Source organism: Triturus cristatus, chromosome 10 (genome assembly GCF_964204655.1).
Source record: "Triturus cristatus chromosome 10, aTriCri1.1, whole genome shotgun sequence".
Classification (NCBI taxonomy): domain Eukaryota; kingdom Metazoa; phylum Chordata; class Amphibia; order Caudata; family Salamandridae; genus Triturus; species Triturus cristatus.
This window is the reverse complement of record NC_140593.1, coordinates 922,041,426-922,063,263: the sequence shown is the minus strand read 5'-3', so window position 1 is coordinate 922,063,263 and position 21,838 is coordinate 922,041,426. Positions and strand designations below refer to the sequence as shown.

Below are 21,838 nucleotides of genomic sequence, written 5' to 3'. Positions count from 1 at the left end.
AACATTACGTTTTCTAAATACCTAATTTGATGAAGATGGTATTTATGCTCGTCAATATTCGCAAGTATGGTTCTTAAGAGAAGGAGTAGGAAGCATGTTCTTTTAACAAGATGTAAATGCAGCCGCGGTCCTTGCAGGTAAGAGGGGTGGGGTGGTGGGGGCTGTGGGGGGGATGTTGACATAAGACGACGAGGGAATAAGAATTATTTATTTAATTTTCCCATTGTCGTGTGTTGAAATCCCCCCCCACGGCCCCACCTCTCTTACCTGCACGGACAGCGGCTGTGTAAATACAGGTGGATAGAGATGTGCTGGGATATCATTATGGGATCTACCATTTATACAATGTATCTGCTTCTTTCATGGTCCACTACCACCGCTTTCAGTGAGTGGGTTACTGGGTTGTCAGTTCATTTACTAAAGTGATGGATGCATATAAATATACATGAACATGTAGATACATGTCACTTGCGTTGATCTGTTATGAATCAATCTAATTAAAAAAATAAAGTAAATAAATTCCTCCAAGAACAATCAGATGTAATTGCACATGCTTAGATTATAATCTCTATTTATATCAGCAAGCTTATTTGATATTTGTAGACTGAGCCTGGTCCTTGTTTCTCCAAAACAAAGCAATCTTGTACATAATTGCTCGCTTGCTAACTGCTGCTAAATAATGCATTTACAATTCAAACTCTAGAACATCAGTTTAATAGCCTGACTAGAGAGAGGGCCCCACCAACTCAAAAAAATGCTGAAAAGGACAGTCTGTAATGGATGGCTTTTGGTCCATGGTACACTCTTAAAGAACACCTATTAATTTTGTCTGAAATTACCTGCTTGGGAAATTAACACCCGGAACCTGCCAACTCTATTGGCAAACATTTCTTCTATGAGAGCAACCACCTTTTTGAATAGGCGCTATGGTTATTTTTGTCTCTTTTTAAGAGAGGGCGAAATGCCAAGGCCTTTTCAAATGTATTCATTGTGTGTTGAGTATCTAAACTGGTTGCTTCATTCAGTAAATGAATGAGATTTGTAACAGGTTGTGGACAATTGTGTCTATGACCGTTGTTCCAATTTCACTAGGTAAAGGTCCTCACTTTGCCACTGGATTCAAGATAGCCTGGCTGATGAAGGTTATGAACCCGAAACCGGTCCCTGGATGCTTGTTTCCGGTCCAGGGAAGACATGGCTTGGCAGTTCGGGCTGGACTGTTCCCATGAGGCACTGGGTTAGACTGATTTGCATATGGCCATGTCTGAACTGGGGTGGTGGAGTGAGCTAAAGAATGATGATGGATTAAACCCAGATCAGTTGATTGGGGGTGAGTGTTTGATTTGCTCAAATGCTCCGTCCATCATCCCCTTTGGTATTGCTCTTTATTTCTGGGGGCACTCGATTGAGATAATGTTGGATCTGATGGGCTAGTTAGCCGACAAAAACAAGTGTCTTGAGTCTTGCCACTGCAAATTTTCATCATCCAATGCAACCCGTATTAAAGGGATTAACTGATTAATGATGTTCCAATAGGATTCAAATCCCAAACAGACATCATCAACTGTAATAAGGAACCCCCATCTCCTTTGTACTGGGCAGCAGAATTTATGTTTTTGAGGTAGGAGTTGGCCTTTTTGTTTTTAGAGGTTTTAGTGCATTGTTTTCCTGGTTTTGAGTTAGATGTTTGCTCGTATTTTAAGCACATATGGAAATGTCAACAATCGTAACATTTGAGTCTACTTGTTACCAGTCAATTTTGATTAATTGTTTGTCTTTAGAATACACTTTTATGCAGGCTGATAAATTAAACTGATGGGTCACCTCAAGCTCCATGATCGCCTTTTTGCTATCATGTTTGTTTCTTTATTATTTAGTGACCATATCTGTTTTTTGGTATCCTTTATGAATGTAGGGCTGCTTCGCTGCTGATTACTTTTCATCCAATGACCATGCTGTGTGTCCCAGTAATCAAGCGGCTTATTAATTTATGCATTTATTCATTCAGCTACTTTAATGAGAGCATCTCTTCAATTTGTGTTGAGGCTTGCACTTCAGATGGAATTCGTAAACTCATCCTCACTTTGTGATGCTCATACATATTCACAAAATTCAAAGTGTAATAGTTGTAATTTAAATCTGCTCTCACATGATTGCTCGTATGTTTGGAACTAATTTACTTTTTATGGATTTCCAGTTCTTTTATGTTTGTAGATTTGTTTGAGTACTCTGATGTGTCAAATATACAACCACAAAAATTAGACTAGGGCCCTTTTTACACATAGAGTCCACTTTTTTTGTGTGCCTTGACATAGGTGTGCCGTGCGCAAACAGGGAAAGTGTGACCTATTGCAGAGAATATGCTGCCCTGAGGGCAGCCACAAACTCGTGCTGCCCTGGGGCATCTCATTCAAGTGAAATATGGAGCGGCTGCTTCAAAGCAGCTCCGTGCTTAACTGTGCTGGCAGCAACCTGTCTGCACTTTTCAGAAGGATTAGAGATCCCATTGCAGGCGGGCGCAGTGAGTGAGTAAAGCGCTATCAGCATTACAGAAGGGGCCACACAAGCATCTGTGTCCTGGGGCACTTTATTTAATACGGCCCGTGTGGAAAACTCTACCTGTGTAAATGTGATGCTAATTTGTTTTAGTGGATGTAACTCATTTTTTAAGTGCCGAAAATGTGTTTCTCTGTGGTGAAACTAATCCATTACAGCTTCATTAAATACTGGGGTGTTCTTCCACATTGTAAACTTGTAAACATATTTAATGTTGACTATATCACAAACACATTTATATGCATTTCCAGGGTGACTATCTTCTTTCAAGATGCATGAGAATACCCACAAACACAAATTTATATCAGTGCTGATTTTTTTAACTAAGGTGTGGAATTTACTCCCAAGGGAGCTATTTTTTCATGCTTAAAAGACTCAAAGACCTTAGGGAATTGAGCCATGCAGTCTTAGATCAGATGGGTATGCATAGATACAAACACACTTGGGCATGTATATATGATAAGTGGTTGATCATATTTAGTACCACATTTTGCTGTACCTTTGATTACGAACAGTTTCCTCGATACGCTGAGGATAAAGTAAGTGGATTTGTTGTTCTATGTTTATGGCCTCTTGTCATGTTATTTATAGTTTCAACATTTCACTGGTGAGGTTAGTGATTGGTCTACCCATCAATCATTTTCTGCTTGGTGGTCCTGGAGGGACATAAGTATAATGAAGCAGATGATGGACAAAAGCCACACTGGTTAGTGCTGGAAAGAGCAAGCACAATTGTAAGGGTATGCCAGGTCAGGGGATGTGACCTCAAAACAGAAAAGGGGCGCCACTAAACATACCTTGTTGGGGGGGATGTTAGGTTGAGGGCTGCTTTGGCTGAACATATGGGCATCATGGAGTGGCCAGGAAACTTGAGGGGGCGACTGGAATTTGTTTTCAGTATGGACGGGGACGATGGAGAGTATGTGCATCAGTTATAATCACGTCCATTGTCCTGAGCCGCCCTCAAACCTTTGTTTAGAAAAATACAGGGGGGGCACGGTTTGAGTTTCTTCTCTGTCCATCTCTCCCTGCCCCTGGTCTGATCACTCATTGATCTCTTTCTCCTCTCAACTCGGACCGCCTATCAAGTCCTCGCACCCCAAAAACATCTGGGCCCGTTCCTGGGGGCGGGTAGACCTGGCTGCCTTAGCCTCCTCTCTCTCCTCCTCCTGCCTCGATCTGTCCGGCCTGCCCTCAGCGGATCAAGCTAATTCCATCAACTCGTGGCTACTCTTAGCCTGCGATTCCATCGCTCCCCTGAGGCGCATTTCCTCCAAACGGACTAATGATTCCAACCTGTGGTTCAATAACGATCTGAAGGCACAAAAACTAGCGGTCCGCCACGCAGAACGAGCATGGAGAAGACAGTACTGCCCTCAGCTTAAATCACACTACACTTCCCTTTTGCAGCAATATAAGAAATCCATACTGTCCACCAAAAAAGAGTACTTCTCCTCCAAAATCCTAGTTGCGGAGAACAAATCCAGAGAAATTTTTGCCATCATTAAGAAACTCGCATACTCTGATCGAACCACCCTCACACCCTCCCCCTCTCAACCTCTTTGTGATACCCTGAACTCCTACTTTTTGGACAAAATTGCGACAATCAGGGCCAATATTCCTCCCCCTTCCCCCTCTTTCCGAGTCCCTCCTTGTCCCCCGATAGACGCCCGCCTTCACTCATTCCCTCCTTTAACAGAAGATTCTTTCCTTTCCCTCCTCCCTCTGGTCAAATCTGGCTCCCCTCACGACCCTTGTCCTGCTCATATTCTTGCTCATGTCTTCACCAACTGTCCGCTACCCCCCCTCACCTTTCTTAACAGTTCCTTGGCCCAAGGCGTGGTCAGCCCCGCTCTCAAATCTGCCATAATCCTGCCCATTCTAAAAAAACCTGGATCAGATCTTTCCGTCCCTGCTAACTACCGCCCCATCTCCCTCCTCCCCTTCCTAGGGAAAGTCCTGGAGCGGCATGTCACCAAAGCACTATCTTCCTACGTGGAAGCAAACCGAATCCTGGCGCCCCGTCAGGCCGGCTTTCGACCGGCTCACTCCACCGAGTCGGTCGTGCTTTCTGTACTGGACAACCTTAGAGAGGGAATGGACACTGGCATCCCCCAGGCCCTGGTGCTACTCGATCTCTCGGCCGCATTCGACACGGTAGATCACTCCATCTTACTCTCCCGTGTCGGAGCGGCGGGGATCGGAGGCACCGCCTTGGTCTGGCTGTCCTCCTTTCTAAGCGGTCGCACCCAGGCAGTTCGCCTGGGGGACTTCTGGGCTGAACCACGGAAGGTAGTGTGCGGGGTCCCCCAGGGCTCCTCCCTTTCCCCCCTACTGTTTAATTTATATATAGCCCCCCTCATCTTTGCTCTTCAACAGATGGAGGTCTCCGTATACAATTATGCGGATGACCTCCAGCTCATTTTTTCTCTGTCTCACTCCCCTGACTCCAAATCCAAATTCCAATCCACCATGCTTTTCATCCGGGACTGGATGAATCACAACCACCTGAAACTAAATCCAGATAAGACAGAGCTTGTTCTGACAGGTGGTTGCTCCAGTCCCTGGTCCCCCCTCTTCTGGCCCTCCTCACTTGGTCCTCCCCCACCCCCTACCTCCTCCGTCAAAACCCTGGGCATAAAAATCAATGATCAACTCACTATGCACTCCCAGGTGAGCTCGGTGGTTTCCTCCTCTTTTCTATCCCTCCGCACTATCCGCAAAGTCTCCCGCTTCTTCTCCTTCACAGCCCTGAAACTTATTGTACTGGCCATGGTCATCTCCCGCTTGGATTATGCCAACGCTCTTTACCATGGCATGCCAGCCTATAGCGTACGTCGTCTCCAGCTGGTCCAAAACCAAGCGGCCCGCTTGGTATACAACCTGACGAAATCCCATCACGCCACTCCCCTTTTGAAATCCCTGCACTGGCTCCCTGTGCGCGAACGCTCCCTTTTTAAGGTGGGCTGTCTCGCCTTTCAGGCCCAGCTTGGCAGGTCCCCTGCTTTTATTTCCTCGGAGATCATACCTTATGTCCCCCCCCAGGGAACTTCGCTCCTCTTCTCACCACCTACTCACAGTTCCTCGCTTCCGTCGTAAGAAATGGGGAGGGTCTAAATTCTCCACCCTCGCCCCTGTGTTCTGGAACTCCCTTCCGAGGCAACTCAGAACTTCCAATCAATACCAGCCCTTTCGAAAGGCCTTAAAAACCTTTCTTTTTTCCAAAGCATTCCTCTCATAAATTCTCCTCATTTTCTCTCCCCGCTCCATGACCTCAGAGACTCTGCCTACTGTAGCGCCATGAAACCTTTGGGTGTACGTGCGCTGTATAAATATTTTAAAATTCAAATTCAAAACAGATTTGAAAAGAAAGCTGAGCTGTGGGCCTTGAGGCTTTAAAACTGCGCACTCCCCTTATCACAGTTACTGATATGGACTCAGATACATGCCCCATTTCCAAACTAAGGGGCTCATTAGCATGCAGCGGGTCGCCACCGCCCGACCGGCGGTGGCTGTCCGCCCACCAAAATACCCCTCCGGACGGCCTGTTACCCCTGCCACATTAGCATGGTGGGGTACCGCGGCCGACGGAAAGACTGTCCGCCACTTTCCCGCCGGTAGGCAATTATTCCGATTGCCTACCGGGCGGAAAAGGCCCATGATATGGTGGCGGTGCCTTGCAGGCACCGCCGTCCATATTATGATGGGGCACTTTCAATGCCTTTCCATGGCGGAGACTCAGTTCTCTTTGGGGGCTCGTTGCGGGCCCCCAGGGGATTGGGGGGCTGTACTTGGGGGGTACCCATGGCACCCCCCAACATTGGCATGCACAAGGTGGCAGGCACTGCGCGGTGCCTGTCACGTTGTGCGTGCCAATGCACAACATGCATATATTGCATTGTGGCGGGTGCTGCTTACAGCACCGCCCGCCACAATGCAATATATGTGGGATGCCACAGCCACCGTGGCGGTGGCATCCGAATTGCCAGTGCGGGACCGCCGCACCACTGGCGGCTGGTCCAGCACTGCTCGGGTGGCGGGCATCCTAATGAGCCCCTAAGTTCTTGATTTAGTGGGCACAGCAAATCGCAATAAATGGATTTATGATTCATTTACTGTAAGACTCTCTAGGAATTTATTTGATAAAAGACATCTATTAGCTGCCAAGGCAGCTTTCAACCTTGAACTGGAGAAGAAGAAGGCTAATGCACTACAACACAGAAACGCATACACAATCCCCTGAACACACATTCCCTTGTGAGGCAACCCACTTTATTACAGGTACAGTTGCTAAGTGGCTCACTTCTTGGCACTGAGTAAGAATCTTTTCCCTTATCATGGCAAAGGCTTTCTGCTGCTAATACTGCCTTTCTTGAGATGGCAACCCTTGTCTTTTTTAATAAAAAGCGATTTTAACATCCTCATCCTTAAATCTTTCATAAAGACCTTTTTTATGACCATCTCTGTTTAGGAATCAGCTAATTTAGTGCAGATTATAGGTTTTCTTGGAAATAGATTAGGATGGTGGAAATGTTGAATAAAGTCAAACAAAATAAAAGTGAATAATTTATTTAATGGAATGTTGCATGAATATTTTGTATACATTAGAACTCAACTTTTATTATCTTTGCAGCAAAATGAGGGTTGTCTACGACAGCTCAGCTGCAGAACACGAACATCTGTATATTTCCATTCTTGAACATTTTCTTAAATATGCCACCAACAGAGGAAATACCGCTGCAGCCTCGCTGCCAACAGCTGCCTGCCCTGAGTCAAAATATAGACCTCAACAGTAAAGTATAGGTCACAAAAATAAAACCTTCAAAGAAAAACTACAAACATATCTACATAAAAATAATTTGGAATGGTTAAAATGTCCCGCATCCACCCAAACTCAATTCCCACCTATTGGGGTGTGTTAAAGTTCCAAATTGAGCTACAAAATGTTCAATGAAACTTATGATGATATGTCCACTCAGCTACCAAGAGACATAAGCGAAATGGGATAGTTTTGCAGAACGTTTATTTATCCAAAAACCTGCCTATACAAAATCCAATATGGCAGTCGTTGTGGGTAGAATGCACTTGGTCTCACTCTTCAGTAATAACTACTGTGCTCTTAGAGGACAGCAGCGGAGATTATAGCAGCAAGGGACAGCAAAATATGCCTTATAGCTTGTCGAGTAGAGGTTTAAGAGACCACCTTCATATGCCCTCATTTCCATTCCCAATGACATACATGCAAATCACGTGCACTCTGAGGGGCGGGCCGTCTCATGGAATGCTCACTTGAACTCATAAAGTACCTCTGCTGTTTCCTGCTTGGTAAGTGTGCTATCCTCGAGAATGTGTTGCAGCTGACTGGGTGTTCTCCATTAGTATTGTTTTGTTGAAGGAGGTCTTCATTTACCTGGAATTCTAAGGGGATTGTTTTGGCACTTATGGGGTTACAAAACCACCACAATGATTGTGTAATCAAATAAACGGTAAGGAAGTGTGCACCTAAGTGAGAATGCAATACAGTGCGTTATTTGAAGAAAAATAAGTGAATGGGCCCACGGTTTTTCACAAGAGTCTGACGCAGCTGCTGTGAATGATTGGTGCCAGAAATTGGGATATTAATTTCTAAGAAAGGGAGTCCAAGCAACATAATAAACACAATCTAGTTAGATCACAACACGGTTCAAACCATTCTAGCGCTCTGGCGAACCACTACCACACCAACACACCTAGGGTGGCTTCAGCGCCTCTTGTTTGTTCTGGGTTTGGAGAAGCTCTTCCTTACTCTCGCCACCCAGGAGGACAAGTACAGAACTCTCTGGCGACCACCTGTAGCCTTGCTGTCTCAAGAATTTAGGGAACTGACCTTCCCCCTCTATTTACAGTTATTATGACTCACCGACCCGGCTTCGGCTGAACATGCAAAGGGTCCTCCTTGAGTGACACTGCCCTGGGATTCTCTTTTCTGTTTATTCACATTGCTACTGGTACCCGGGAAGGGAGGGGGGAGGAATGTTGGGGGGGGCAGGGATTATTGTTGAAATGTCACATCTATACTGATGGTTGTAGGAGGGTTGATCCTCCCATGATGGCAATTTATTGTTGTGCGGACCAGAAGCTGTAACAATAAAAACAAATGTAAACCTAAACATGATTGGTTTATACCTGTTTGGCATATTTGATTTACTTATAAGTCCCTTGTTAAGTGGTATTCCATATACCCAGGGCCTGTAAATTAAATGCTACTAGTGGGCCTGCAGCACTGCTTGTGTCACCACAGACCCAGCCTCTCATACTTGTCTCAGGCCTGACCCTCCTGGGCCTGCTTCTGCAGTTTACTGCCACCTTGACATAGCATTTAAAATAACTTGCTAAGCCTTAAACTCCCTTTTTTTTACACATAGGTGATCCCTAAGGTAGGCTCTAGGTAGCCCTATGGACAGGGCGCTATATAATTAAAAGGTAAGCCATGTGCCTTTATTGTGGCATGTCCTGGTATGACAAATACTCTATTTTGTTTTCACTGCTGTGAGGCCTACTCCGCTCATAAGCTAGCATTCAGATTTCCCTTATGTGTGTTTAAGTGGTAATTCCTGATCTAAAAACAATGCTGTTGCCATGTTTGTTATCTTTAGAATGGTAGTGATAAATCCTGGTTACTGGTGTACTTGGACTTTACATTAGTATCTTTGAAAAGCCAATTTTAGAAGGTGTGCTTATGACTCTTTCTATTTTGCAGCCTGGCTCCAAAACACGTCTAGGGATGGGTGACAGCAACACTTGGTACATACTTTCCAGACAGCCAGAATACAGGAAGGGCTGGGTGTGACATGGGTTACATCTGCATTCATCTGCATAGTCTTCCTGGGCTGAGAGAGGGAGAGGGCGTAGACACTTTACATTTGTATAGGTTGTGCTCTGCCAGCACACAAAGTCCTCATAGACCCGCTACTGAACATCTGGAGCCATGTCTGGGTTAAAAGGGAGTGTTGTGCACTTCTAAGGTTTATTGTGAAATCACCCCCTACAACAAAGTCAAATATGAGTACTGGCTCAGGGGCTCTAACCCCTTGTTTAAGAAGCACTTTTGGATCTGGATCTGAACGTCTGTCAGAAGGACTGCTGTGCTGCTTAAAGTACTCAGCTGAACTGCTTTACTGCTTGTTGCCCTGCTGCCTGCTATATGCTGTGCTGCTTCAGGGACTCAACTGGACTGCTTTTCAGCTTGTTTCTCTACTGCTTGCTGCTCCCTGGCTCTGCTCTAACCAGACTTGTAACAAGATGTTGCCAGGGGACTGCTGTGCAACCAGGAGGGACCGCCATTTGGACTACTTGCTTTGTTGTGTTGGCCTGCTGCTTGTTGGGCTGCTGGAGAGACTGCCACCCTGTAATTGGGCTCTTGTGCTGTCCTGTCTGCTCCTTACTTTGTGCCCCCCCTGTTTTTGTCATTTCAGGGTCTTAAAGAATTGCACTTACACACCGCTGCTGTGGGACTCTTGTTGTCTGTGAGTTCAGCAGCAGTGTGTGCTAAAGTTGGAGCCGTGATTGACTGTCCAGGCTGCATAAACAGCGGGTGGAGCATTTTTCCAAATTCAAAACGTTAGCGCATGCTGAGCGCTGTATCCATTCCCAGAGAGAACAGTGCAGTTTCTCCGAGAAGTGTTACCCTGGAAACGAGCATGTTCTTTGAGCCAGTGTGCTTCCGTCAGCCACATTGGGCTGTTGACATCGTCCTGAGGTGGTGCACTGTGGTGCTGCATGAAGCGTTCAAGGAGGGCCTGTGATGACATGCTGTTTAGTAACCAGGGGCATGCCAGCATTCTGTGGCTTGCTTGGCTAGACCGGCCCCTTGGACATTGCCTTCAGGTAGCACAGAGTTACAGACGCGGGGCCCACTGCTGAGGCCAGTCAACCTCCTGTAAAGCCTATAGGAGCTCCCTTTAAAGGAGGAGGCCATTTCCCAAGTCAGGAGTGAACTCAGTGGTGCCAGGCAGGTACTGTCTTTTGGTAGTAGTGTTGCGCGCTCGTGAGCAGCTGCTTTTTGATCTTCAGGATGCAGGGGGGACCGAACAAGGTCTCCCTGTGTGGTTGCATATATTGGTGCCTCCCACCTTCTCCTGTGATGACAGGACCGTGGGGGCATTGTCTTACCTGCACACGAGTGACCTGTTTGGGGCCTGGGGGACCGCGGATGGTAATACAGATATAACTGTATCACATAACATAACATGTACTTTTGTATAGCGCACGTATCACCCGAAAGTTTCAAGGCGCTGAATAACAGATGTATATTGTTACCCAACTCAATGGTACTCATTTTATCGACCTCAGATGGATGAAAGGCTGAGTGGACCCGCCGGGATTTGAACCTGTGACCATGAGGTCGAACACAGGCCCCTACAGTGGATGCATTTGTCCACTGTGCCACCAGACCCAGACATATATTACATGCACAGGTGCTCCTGCACCCTATATGCTATCCTGGACATAACCAATGTAATAGGACTCACTAAAACAACCACATAACAGGCATTAGGAGCAAAAGTGCGCTGTGCTTCTGTGTTCCTTGCAATGGTGTTTGATTTACCCTACACATCTTGCACTCCTTGCCCAATATTTCTGATGGATGTAATGTTTAGCCTTTTAGCGATCAGAGTAACGAGTACTATCTAAATAATCACATTATATATGATTCATGTCATTTTGGCATTATGTTATGTACAATATATTCTATTTTTACATAATCCTGTATGGAGTCTCTATTGTTGTGTATTCACTGTGTTTCTGTGTGTTGCTCAAACACTTTACACATTGTCTCGAAGGATAAGCCTGCCTGCTCTGTGCCAAGCTACCTGAAGGTAAGCACTGGCTATCTTTGGTGTGTAACTGACTTGCTCTTACTAGAGTGGTGGGTTCTGCCTGGCTTGGGTGCATACCCCAGCCAACCAGAAACCCCATTTTTAACATTCATGTTCAATGAACAATGTAAGAATGTCACAATTGCGTACTTAAGTTTTCACATGAAACAAACTATTTATAACCTGTGTTCAGCTCAAACAACACTACCCAATTTCCATAGATAATTATCCAGAAAGAACACACTGTTAAGATACAACATCAAGTAAGTTGCCAACTATAAGCAGAGAAAATTTTATGACAGCACCCTAATATAAAGGTAAGTGCAAATTAAAAGCCCTAACCTGCATAAGTTTTTAAGTGGAGTGAAAGATATACTAGTGAAAATATATGGGCCATATGTATGAAGCCAATTTGCGATTCGCAAATTAGCAGTGTGCAATGTAGCACACAAAAACCCCCTCATAATATAAGGAATCGCAAATTTTGCGATTCCTTATTATGCAATTGCATTTAAGGAATCGCAAACTGCGATTCCTTAAATGCAATGTAAGAAGCACAAAAGAAAGTGCAATTTGGCCTTAAGGAATTGCAAATTACTACCAACTTCAAGTTGGTGGTAAATTGCGATTTCACTTAAAAATGCACTATTTTGCATTTTCTAAAGTATCATGTGGCACACATACATGCCCATGGGCATGTATGTGTGCCACATGTGCACACATGACCATTTCAGGGCTGCAACAGGGTGTCCTTTTGACACCCTGACACCCTTGAAATTGCATTCTTAATTTGCGATTCTCTAATTGCTAATCGCAAATTGAGAACGCCTTCCTATTCATTCATATGGGCCTCCTAGCCCATAGGAATGAATGGGAAGGTATTGCTTATTTGCGAATCTCAATTTGCGATTCTCAAATAAGGAATATGTAGGATTTGCACAATTATTAGCAAATCCTACATACATTGCATTTTGCAATTCTCAAATTGCGATTCACTGAAAATCGCAATTTGAGAATCGCAAAACTCTATTTTCTTACATATGGCCCATAGTTACCATGTAGTTCCAAGTGATTTGACCACCAGATAATTGCACACAGCATAAACAATTTGTAAAATTCAAACATTCCTCCCAGAAAATATATTTTTGTCAATTTAGAATGCAGCACACTACCAGGCAAAAAATTGATTGTTATCTGATATTGTGAATAGATGTTAATACCTTAATATTCTGTGAGTGATACTTCTGGCATCAGTCTCAGGAATATACTCCTAACCTTTGTGACACCCGACTTGTGTTAGGCCAATGACATAGGTGGAGAAAAGTAACTATTGACCAAGGGCAATGACTTTTATTTAATCAAATTAAGTTGACCATCTCTCAAAAGATCACATTCGCCAGTTCTCTTTTCAAACATACTGATATTTACTGTGGGGTTTCACATGGATTTTCCCCAGTACTGGACTTCTAAAATAAATTGCCTATCATTAGGTGTGTGTGTTCCACTTATTTATTTACTTTGTAGTTTAATCCTTGTGTTTCTGTATTTCTCTTGCAAAAAAGCATGATGTAGATAGTACTATATCCACATTTGCTGCCTGCCTCATTGAACTTGAAGAATGTGCTCAATTAGGTTGTCTAGGAATCAGACAATTCACAAATGCATTACGTGCACATACTCCACACCACTTTTCCACTGTACAGCAGGGGCGGCTCCTCCATTAGGGTGGAGGAGCACCGCCTCACTGCTTTCTCGCAGTGCAAAAAGCAGAAAATAAAATTGTATTTTAAATACTATTTTACTTTCTGCTTGTCGCACTGCGAGAAAGCAGAAGGCAGGGGTATGCCTGATTGGGGGCGGGAGGGAGGATATGCCTGGTTGGGGGCAGGTGGGTGGGCGGGTCGGGGAGGAATGGCTTGCACCACTCTGAGTACCCTGACTGTTTGGTCGGCCCTGGGGCCGACCAAAGCAGTCAAGCTCTACATTTTCTCTATGTAGGCAGCCTACATAGAGAAAATGGCCTCCCTACAGGTTCCTGGCTAAGAGCTGTCCGGGACTCCGCACCAATCACAACGCTGCCATTGCAGCGTTGTGATTGGCTTAAAGGAGGGGAGGGAGCATGCCTGTTCCTGTTCAGGAGCAGGAAAATGCAGACCCGGCCCAGGAACAGAGGCAGCGTGGGACCGTCAGGTAAGTTTTTTTTTATTTTACCCCCAAACCCCCTCACGGTAACCCCAGCACGATAACCCCTGCAAGAAGCCCGCGAGTATTGCGAGCCGCGACTGCTGTAAAGTATTATATTTCTAGAACACCCAGACCCAACACATAGTGTTTTCTCATGCCAGGCGTATCTTTACCCAATATCAGGTGCTTGGTGCACTGCAGCATAAGATGGCACTTCAAAATAAATAGCTAACCTTTTCTACTTTTGTGGGAAAGGAAACATTTTCAATAATGCATAAAGGCAATGAGTGATGTTTACACTGCTTCAGTGCTATCACTGTGAGGCATTTCATCCATCTGCCTGTGACGGCAACATAGGGCCTGATATACAAAGGGCCTTTACTCTGTTGATGGAGGCCCCGCAATCGTGAGGGAGTCTCTGCACTCAGGGCTGAAACTCCGCAATGAGACATTTCATTGTGGAGGTTGTGTCCCAAGTAGAGAGACTCCCCCATGACTGCGGGGACTCAACCACCAGACCGGAGGACCTTTGTGAATCAGGCCCATAGTGTCAACTCCTAGCGATGGACTGAGCAGAGAATGGAACGTCAAAACCACCTTGCCAATGAGACACTGACATTGATTGAAAAAAGTCAGAAAAAATGTAATTTAAATCATTCTCAATTAATATCAACCATTGAAAAAAGTATTGAGGGGGCTACATCAGACAAACATAAACCGCCTTGTACTGTCAGGAATGCACAGACTATAGAGCAAACCCTGACGGCTATGCTTTCACTCAACTTTCTGACATGCTATTCAATTATCTGGTCATATCTCAATTCCACAGTTCTTCCTCAATGATAAGTAATGTAACTTTATTCATTCTTTAATGGAATAAATAGATTCCAATCAGAGACTTAAACATAATTTTTATTCAGGCGTAATTCCACAGAAGGGAAAATGACATAGTTCCTGGAAGTTATGTAATTTACAAAAAGGTTGCTAATAACTTCATTGGTGCTTTGTCCTAATTCACATTTGTTTCAGTATATTTTGCAGGATTAAATAAAAAAGATATTTGTATTGACCAAATTAATTATTTGTTCAGACTGGAGTTTTTAGCTAATCGTCCTTTTTCATAATGTATACAAATTACGTAAGTAGGTCACAATATGCTAAGCGCTTTTTTTGAAAATGTAATAGATGCTCAGAGGTTGGGAACTAGGGAACTTAACTAAAATTTATTAGAAGAAAATAAGACGTTGTAACTAATACTTATACGTCGGACTATATATATCTAGGTTTTAGTCCACATTGTGAAGAAAAAGCCTCACATTCCGCAGGGAAGCGTGTATCTTTTTGCATATGTATTTGAGTGAAACATCTGCAAACTTATGTGGTTTCTTTCTCAATTTTATCAAGTTAACGGGACAAATATTGCTCTGTTCCTACGTCTCTGTGTGAATTCTTGTTAATATACAAATTTCAAATATCAAAAAAATCAGCATCTACTATTTTGGATTTTCATCCCTATTAACAATGGGCAAAATATTTGTATTTGTAAGTAACTTTCCATCGTGGTCATTCCTCTGGTATGTTTGTTCTTTCAGCAGGCTGTGGTCCTCCATGGTTAAAGTTGCGATTGACGCCTAAGGCATCCACATTGTATGCGCTGTGCATGTGCAAATATTACACACAGTGTGTACAATGCAGGTTCCATAAGGCCAAAGTTTCTTTTGACTTGGACATGGAATGTTCATTGCAGCACTTTGAATCCAATCACAGACAAATTTAAATGTTGATCTTCAAAGACATACATTTGTAAAGAAATCACTGGGCTAAATGTAAAGCATTAAGAATCACAACTGGATTAAATATTTAAATGGTGCAAAAGCAGTAGGTTGCAGGCAAAGCATCATGAAGAATGCTAGGAGGCCTTCTATTCTAGTGGAGCAGCCTTTTCTCTTGTGGTTGGTGGCCATGGTGGGTAGGGAGACAGAATGCCTAGTCCAGTCTAGTCAAGTCAAAATTACTTTAGTCGATGAATACAATATTAATCATAAAAGTTCAAATATACATCAGCAATAAAACTATAAAAAGACCATTAAAAACAGTTCATTCATTTCAGCAAATATGCAATTTCCTAGTTTTCAATCCTAGTCATATTTGGGTTACAAACCACTGTGGAAGATGTTTTCACATGTTACATTTGGTGGTGGGGGGGGGGGGTGACATTTGCCTACTTTGCTTTTGCATAAATATGCAATTTGAAGTCCACATGCTTTGTGACCTTAAAACTGTGTGTTGTAATGTACTAAATGCATTTTCTGACTCACAAAATACCCTTTGCAGCACATTCCTCACAACTGAAAGGAGTGTGTAACGTGCATCCTCTTACCCCGTTGCAGCTCCAAGTGTGATGTGCCAATGGTTCTCAATCACAATTACAAATCATTGACTTATTCTGAGGCTTAAAAGAGAGTGGCAATGTGATCACAAAGTGGGAGCTGTCCACAACGAACAGCTTCCACTTTGTAAATAGAAGCATTTGGCATTGAGTGTGCTTTGGGTGTCCAGGCAGTCAACTTGAGGACTGATGCATGCTCCTGCAATGCCATTCACTTATAACCAATATACATTTTGGAAGTTGTTCCTGCCATTTAAAGGGTCCGGCTGCTTTTCTTTTTTTATTTTAAAGAGTCTGCAATCAATGAATATGAATGTTGGGAGGGATGTTTGCTATCTTTCTCAAGCATCAATTTATTCATCTGCAGTCAATTGCAAGAAATCGCAAATTAACTAGGCAGGTTTTTTTAGCCTTCCCGGGAATAGGCGTTTTACATGGTGAATGATTAATTGCAAGATGAGGTCAGTTTGCAAACTAGATGGGGAGCAGAAACACTGAGTGGATGGTGACCTGGCCTCAGGCCCTACATTTCAGACCCTGGATTAAAAATATATATAGGAATTGTCCCACCATAAATACTACATTGTCGTACAATAAGGTCGACAGAGTGTTTGATGTTCCTTCAGTGCACTAATAAGGCGGAGATTACATTTTTTAGTAAGAGTACACATTTTAATGAGATCCTTTTTTGATATTTCGATCATGTCTTACCGGTGTTCTTGGCTGAGTGTCCTTCATATGTGTAGATTAGTTTATTTTGCTAGGAGGGTTGTGCTTAGTGGTTGTCTGGGTTATGATACCTTCTGATTCACATGCACTGTTCAGCCCTTGAGTTATGCTACCTATAGTCTGCTTCTTTAGCTGTCTCCAGCCTGCTGCAATACATCCCTTCTGAGTGCAACTTACTCGTAAGTGACATAAGAAACATCTGTGTCTTGCTGTACCATGTTGTATATTTTTCACACTGTATGTCTGCTACCAGAACGTATACCTGGAGGTGTTGACGTTTTAGCAGATTGACATGATTGAATTCCATAATACAATCCATTACTCCCAAATAAGAAAGCCCTTTTTAATGTCTTCCTCTCTGTAAAACCCCACAGTTTCTAGTAATATTAAAAATGTGCATAGGTAGTTTTTCGTTTCCTCATTATGTGAAAGTGGTTTCATTTAGTCACTTTGTCAGGATACCTTGTTTCATGGAATTGAAGGGTTGTTTATTATAATTGCAAGTTTGCAGATTTTGGGAAAGTTTGTGGAATCTGTAGATATGAAAATCCTGGTTTTACATATTGGTGCGTAGCGAAGCCATGCAGCATTTGGAACAAAATCATTTGTGCGAAGTGCAAATTGATGTTCTGTCAGTGCAACCTTTTGTAACTGCATAGCTGCGCTGTCTTCCTCTACCCTAATTGTGGTTTATTCTCTAGATGTGCTTAGCAAGTTTATTACTTTTTTTACATTCTTGACTGTTTGCAAAAACTCATGTATTTTGCATATAAACTTGTTTTCCAGTAAACACATTTCTTACAATTGACATATTTTCCTGCACTCGCTGATGTATTAGTACTTTTGTATGTACACACAATCGTGTCATGTTGCAGACAAAAGTATTGTTTTACACATAATAGTATTGCTATACAAACACTTTCTTTTAAATGCATAACAGTGCTTTTCAGTACACCAATTTGTAGTTGTAAAGAAAGAGGCATACTGCTCCTCTGCAAAGTAGTGATAAAGTCACAAAAAGTGATGCAAACCAGCATAAAAAGTTAAGAAAGTATTTACTTTCAAAACACAAAGTATTTCTTGCCCAGACAAAAACCCCTGAAAGTAACACAAATTGCACTTTGCGCAACATTGCATTGCTTTGCGTTAGGGGTCATTTCATGGATTGTACATACGTGTTTCCACACTTACACCCAAAGGTATTAACCAAAAGCCTTATCCACTAGCAATGGTAGACAGGGCTGTCACCCAACAAATAACCTCTCTTTGAGGCAGCCACTAATAAGAAGAAAGTTTCAATTTCACCTAACATTTACACTTTGAACATGTGCTGCATTGTACAGCATATATATAATGGAGGAAACATTTTATAGTATGACTAAGCATAGTATTTTGTAGTACAAATCCTATGCTACATATAAGGCACACACCTTTTGCACTATAATGTAAAGGTGTGTATGTATGTGAGGCTAGGTGGCCTGAAAAAGAGCCAGGGAAGAGAGAAGCACCACCATACGTTTGTAGATATAACACTACCTGGCTCTTTCCTCATAGTGCAATGTAGTCCAGCATCTTTGGTTGCTGTGCTGCATTGTACTACAAATTAACATCTCTTCCCCAATGTTCGGTTAGTATAGTATATAAGCAGACTTCCAATAAAACAAATGTAATCACACATCAGAAAATTAGTTGTTGTCACATGCGCATTTGCAGCAACTAAACATGTTGTAGTAATATTAGAATGTAAACACTACATTTACCAGTAGCCATCCTCATCATGGTCAGGGAGGTACCATAGGGTTGGGCTGTAGTCCTGAATGATTAGGGTCGGTTAGTAGCCGCTACCCTTTAAAAAAAGCCAGATGTCCCTGGCATAACGCTCCTCTAAGAATAAAGGTAATTTGACACACCTGAAGGGTTTAATCCTCACTGAAGTATCTCATTTGAATGGGAATACCATCTGAATATTGCCTTCATCTTTCCACTATTGGTGGCATGATACTTCCTTGCTCTTGAAGTGTTGGCATGAATAGGAAACCACTGCCCAGAGTAAAACCAGCATTTTGCTGCTCATATGCTGAGCATTAGTACAGGGCTTGAAAGGCGGGTCTGCCATGAACACCCTGTGTTATTGGGAGAAGCTTGGGAACTTACACTCCTCTGGAGACAGGTGCACACCATGATGTCCCATCCATTTGGACAGTGATGTTTCTGCCCGGTGGACTGCGGTCAGTAAACAGCCAAGTAGGTGGAATACCAGCTCACTCAGACATTTTTGCTATCTGCCAAGATGAAGTGAAATTTGTAGGCATAATTTCTCCCTAACTCAGAATTACTACTCATTTGGTACATCTACCACCTGCTTTGGTGAGTGGATGATGTCCTGTAATTACCTTATTTTGTTTTGCAACATAAACCAATTTTAATAGCATTGAACACATTGAAAACGGGAATATCTTACCCCAGCCAAATAATGTGAATCCCCATAGATATTTTTTGTCTGAGAAAAAGGCCATGAAGATAAGGCTGTGGAGGTAGAGTCCTTCCACGAGAATCCAGTAGTAGTTGGTAGTCAGGAAATAGAGAAAGAATGTGACAGCTATCTTGCAGCCAACCTGAAAACACCAAAATAAAATATATTAGGGGAATCAGATGATGTTGATAAACAATGGATGACAATTACTGGAAGAACAAAAGAAGAAAACCTCTTGCAAAATTGAAATGGGAGGACTGAGTGGGGTCTATCGTCAAGAATGCAAAGAGACAGTAGCATAAACATACAAGCTGTTCAGCATTCATGCAATAATTAGAAAGGATCTACTTTTGCATGTGTTGTTCCCAATCATGAATTAATGATGAATCGACAGAACAAAATCCCCCCAAATCCTCAGATGCATTGGAATTCAAATGCAGAGATTCACAGAGCTTATTTAAATCTTCAGATTATAAATTGCTTGTTTTCTGTGACGAATTCATTTTTGTAGGGAATACTCTTTTTAAAATTAAAAATGTAAATGTGTCTTTTGAGAATTATTGCTTTTTTAATACAAACTGTCCTAGTTTTCAATTTGTGATTCGTTTCTTATCCTTTTCATAACTGTTACACAAATGCATAGTCCTGAAACCAGTGACAGCCTTGCAACTGTGTTTAGTAGTATGCACTTGTCTTAAATAACTGGAGGCTTCTTAGAAAGCAAAACATAACTGACCCAGCATAGGTTCTTTGCTGGATCCCAGCAAAATACTAAAGCATGCTCTCAGGTCACAAATATTTGTTCTTTGTTGCACGTTTTACATTTATTCTAGTGGGATTACAAGTGTACTATGGTAGAGTCACAGAGATTTCCTCAGAAAACAATTTGCAAGGTACAAAGAATCTCAGGGAAACATCGTTAACATCGCAGTGAGTACACCGCGATGCTGTTACATCGCGGTCGTTACAACGAAGGCGATGTAAACACGCGATGCCATTACAACGCAAGTCTTTACATCGACTTGCGCTAGATGGCGTGCTAACATTACAAATAGTGTAGTTTACTATCCCAACACCTTCCCTACTGTTAAGTGGACTGGAGTCAATCAATCATCAATTTTTATTGTGGAGGCCCAGCTGGACCACAGCCTAAACTAATGTAAAACATTATCTACTTTGCCATATTGTACTACACCAAGCCCGCTCCATGGACAGGTGCTCCCCATAATTAGCAACAACAACAACAAAAACTCAGTGGGATCACCATAACTGCAGGTAATCTGGATATGCCTGTCTCAAAAAAAGAAAAAAAACAATTGCCACAGGAGCATAAAATGCAAAAGGGAAGATAGTTGTTCAAAACATCAGAAGACAAGTTCACCACACCATCTCATCTCATACATGATAGGATATAGATACAATCTTGGGCCCATGGAATAGTATGCTCAATTATAAAGGGAAGGCCATATTTGCTACTAGATTTCCAGGGCACTTTCACACCTAAAATAAATGTAAGGGGACCGATTGACATGCCCTGTTGAGCACAGAAAACTGGTTGTCTATGACCTACTTAAACCCAGAGTAAAATCATTAGCATTTGGAAAAAGGTCAGTGAAAGGCTTTAGAAACCCACCCTGTGCTGATTTATTCTCATCTAATACCCTCTTACTCGTTGTTATTTAAAAGTTCACTTTCTACAGATGTTACTAAAAGTATCTATCCAACACTATTGTTTTCACAGTTCCTTATTTGTTAGTTCTGTGGTGGCAGGCACAGTTAAGTACTTTGAAGCTCTGTACTCTGTGATATCAACCCCTTTGAGATAGAGTATAAAGTCAAACATTGGTTCCTGGTCATCGGAGACGGTCAAACAAATGCTACGTAGAAAGTGGTGCACGGTTACTTTGTCCCCCATTATCTCCAACAGCAATTTAGCCCGATGGTGCGGTGCCAGGGACACTACAGGAAGACCACTGTAGAGAGATGCTGTCACAGACTGCTCCTTCCCCCCACAGCCCCAAGCTAGAGGCTAGCCATGTGCATCTTTTACTACTGCTCTCTCTCCAGCACATGTGCAAACTCAGACTTAGTTTATGCACTAGAGAGAACACATTTTCTCTCCAGTGCAGCCTCATTCACAAATCAGTGAGCACAACAAATGGAAAGTGAATCAATCAATAGTAGCTCTCAATCACTCACAAACTGTGACTTGTCTGGAAGAAATGGTTGGGTGAGAGTCTTCAGGTCTTCTTCAGAGATTCGGTCCATCTCCTCCAGAGCAGATCCGGAATACAAGACTGCATCCTTCACAAAAATACTGACAGCTCGCAGCATGAAGGAGACAAACAGGTGCATGTGGATATAATTTCTAGTGCAGTGCAGCCGCCTGTAGGGAAACAGGGTGAAGCAATGGTGGGCACATGGATGTTTTAAAAAAGGCTTATTTATAGGAACATTATAGACAACACAACCCACCATGGCAGACATTTTTAAATGGCCAAACTGGCACCCATAACATTATAATTAAACATTCTTATCCAAGTTGCAAGCATAACAGCATGTCTGACCCATTACCTAAAAACCACACATTACAAAAGGTGATTACAAATACTGTTTTCTTGACCAACCATATTTGTTGCATGTTGTGTA

General features: G+C 42.8%; 1 protein-coding gene across 2 annotated transcripts in view; it reads right to left on the bottom strand.

Annotated features, from left to right (window-relative positions):
- Positions 1 to 21,838, bottom strand: part of PTH1R (parathyroid hormone 1 receptor) — a 622,390-nt gene that overhangs the window by 97,723 nt on the left and 502,829 nt on the right. For both annotated transcript variants that reach the window (XM_085628749.1, XM_085628750.1), the window contains 2 exons: positions 21,389 to 21,575; positions 19,178 to 19,331 (listed from right to left, as the gene is read on the bottom strand). In XM_085628749.1, the coding sequence (XP_085484875.1) occupies positions 19,178 to 19,331; positions 21,389 to 21,575 (341 nt within the window). The remainder of the gene's footprint in view (positions 1 to 19,177; positions 19,332 to 21,388; positions 21,576 to 21,838) is intronic.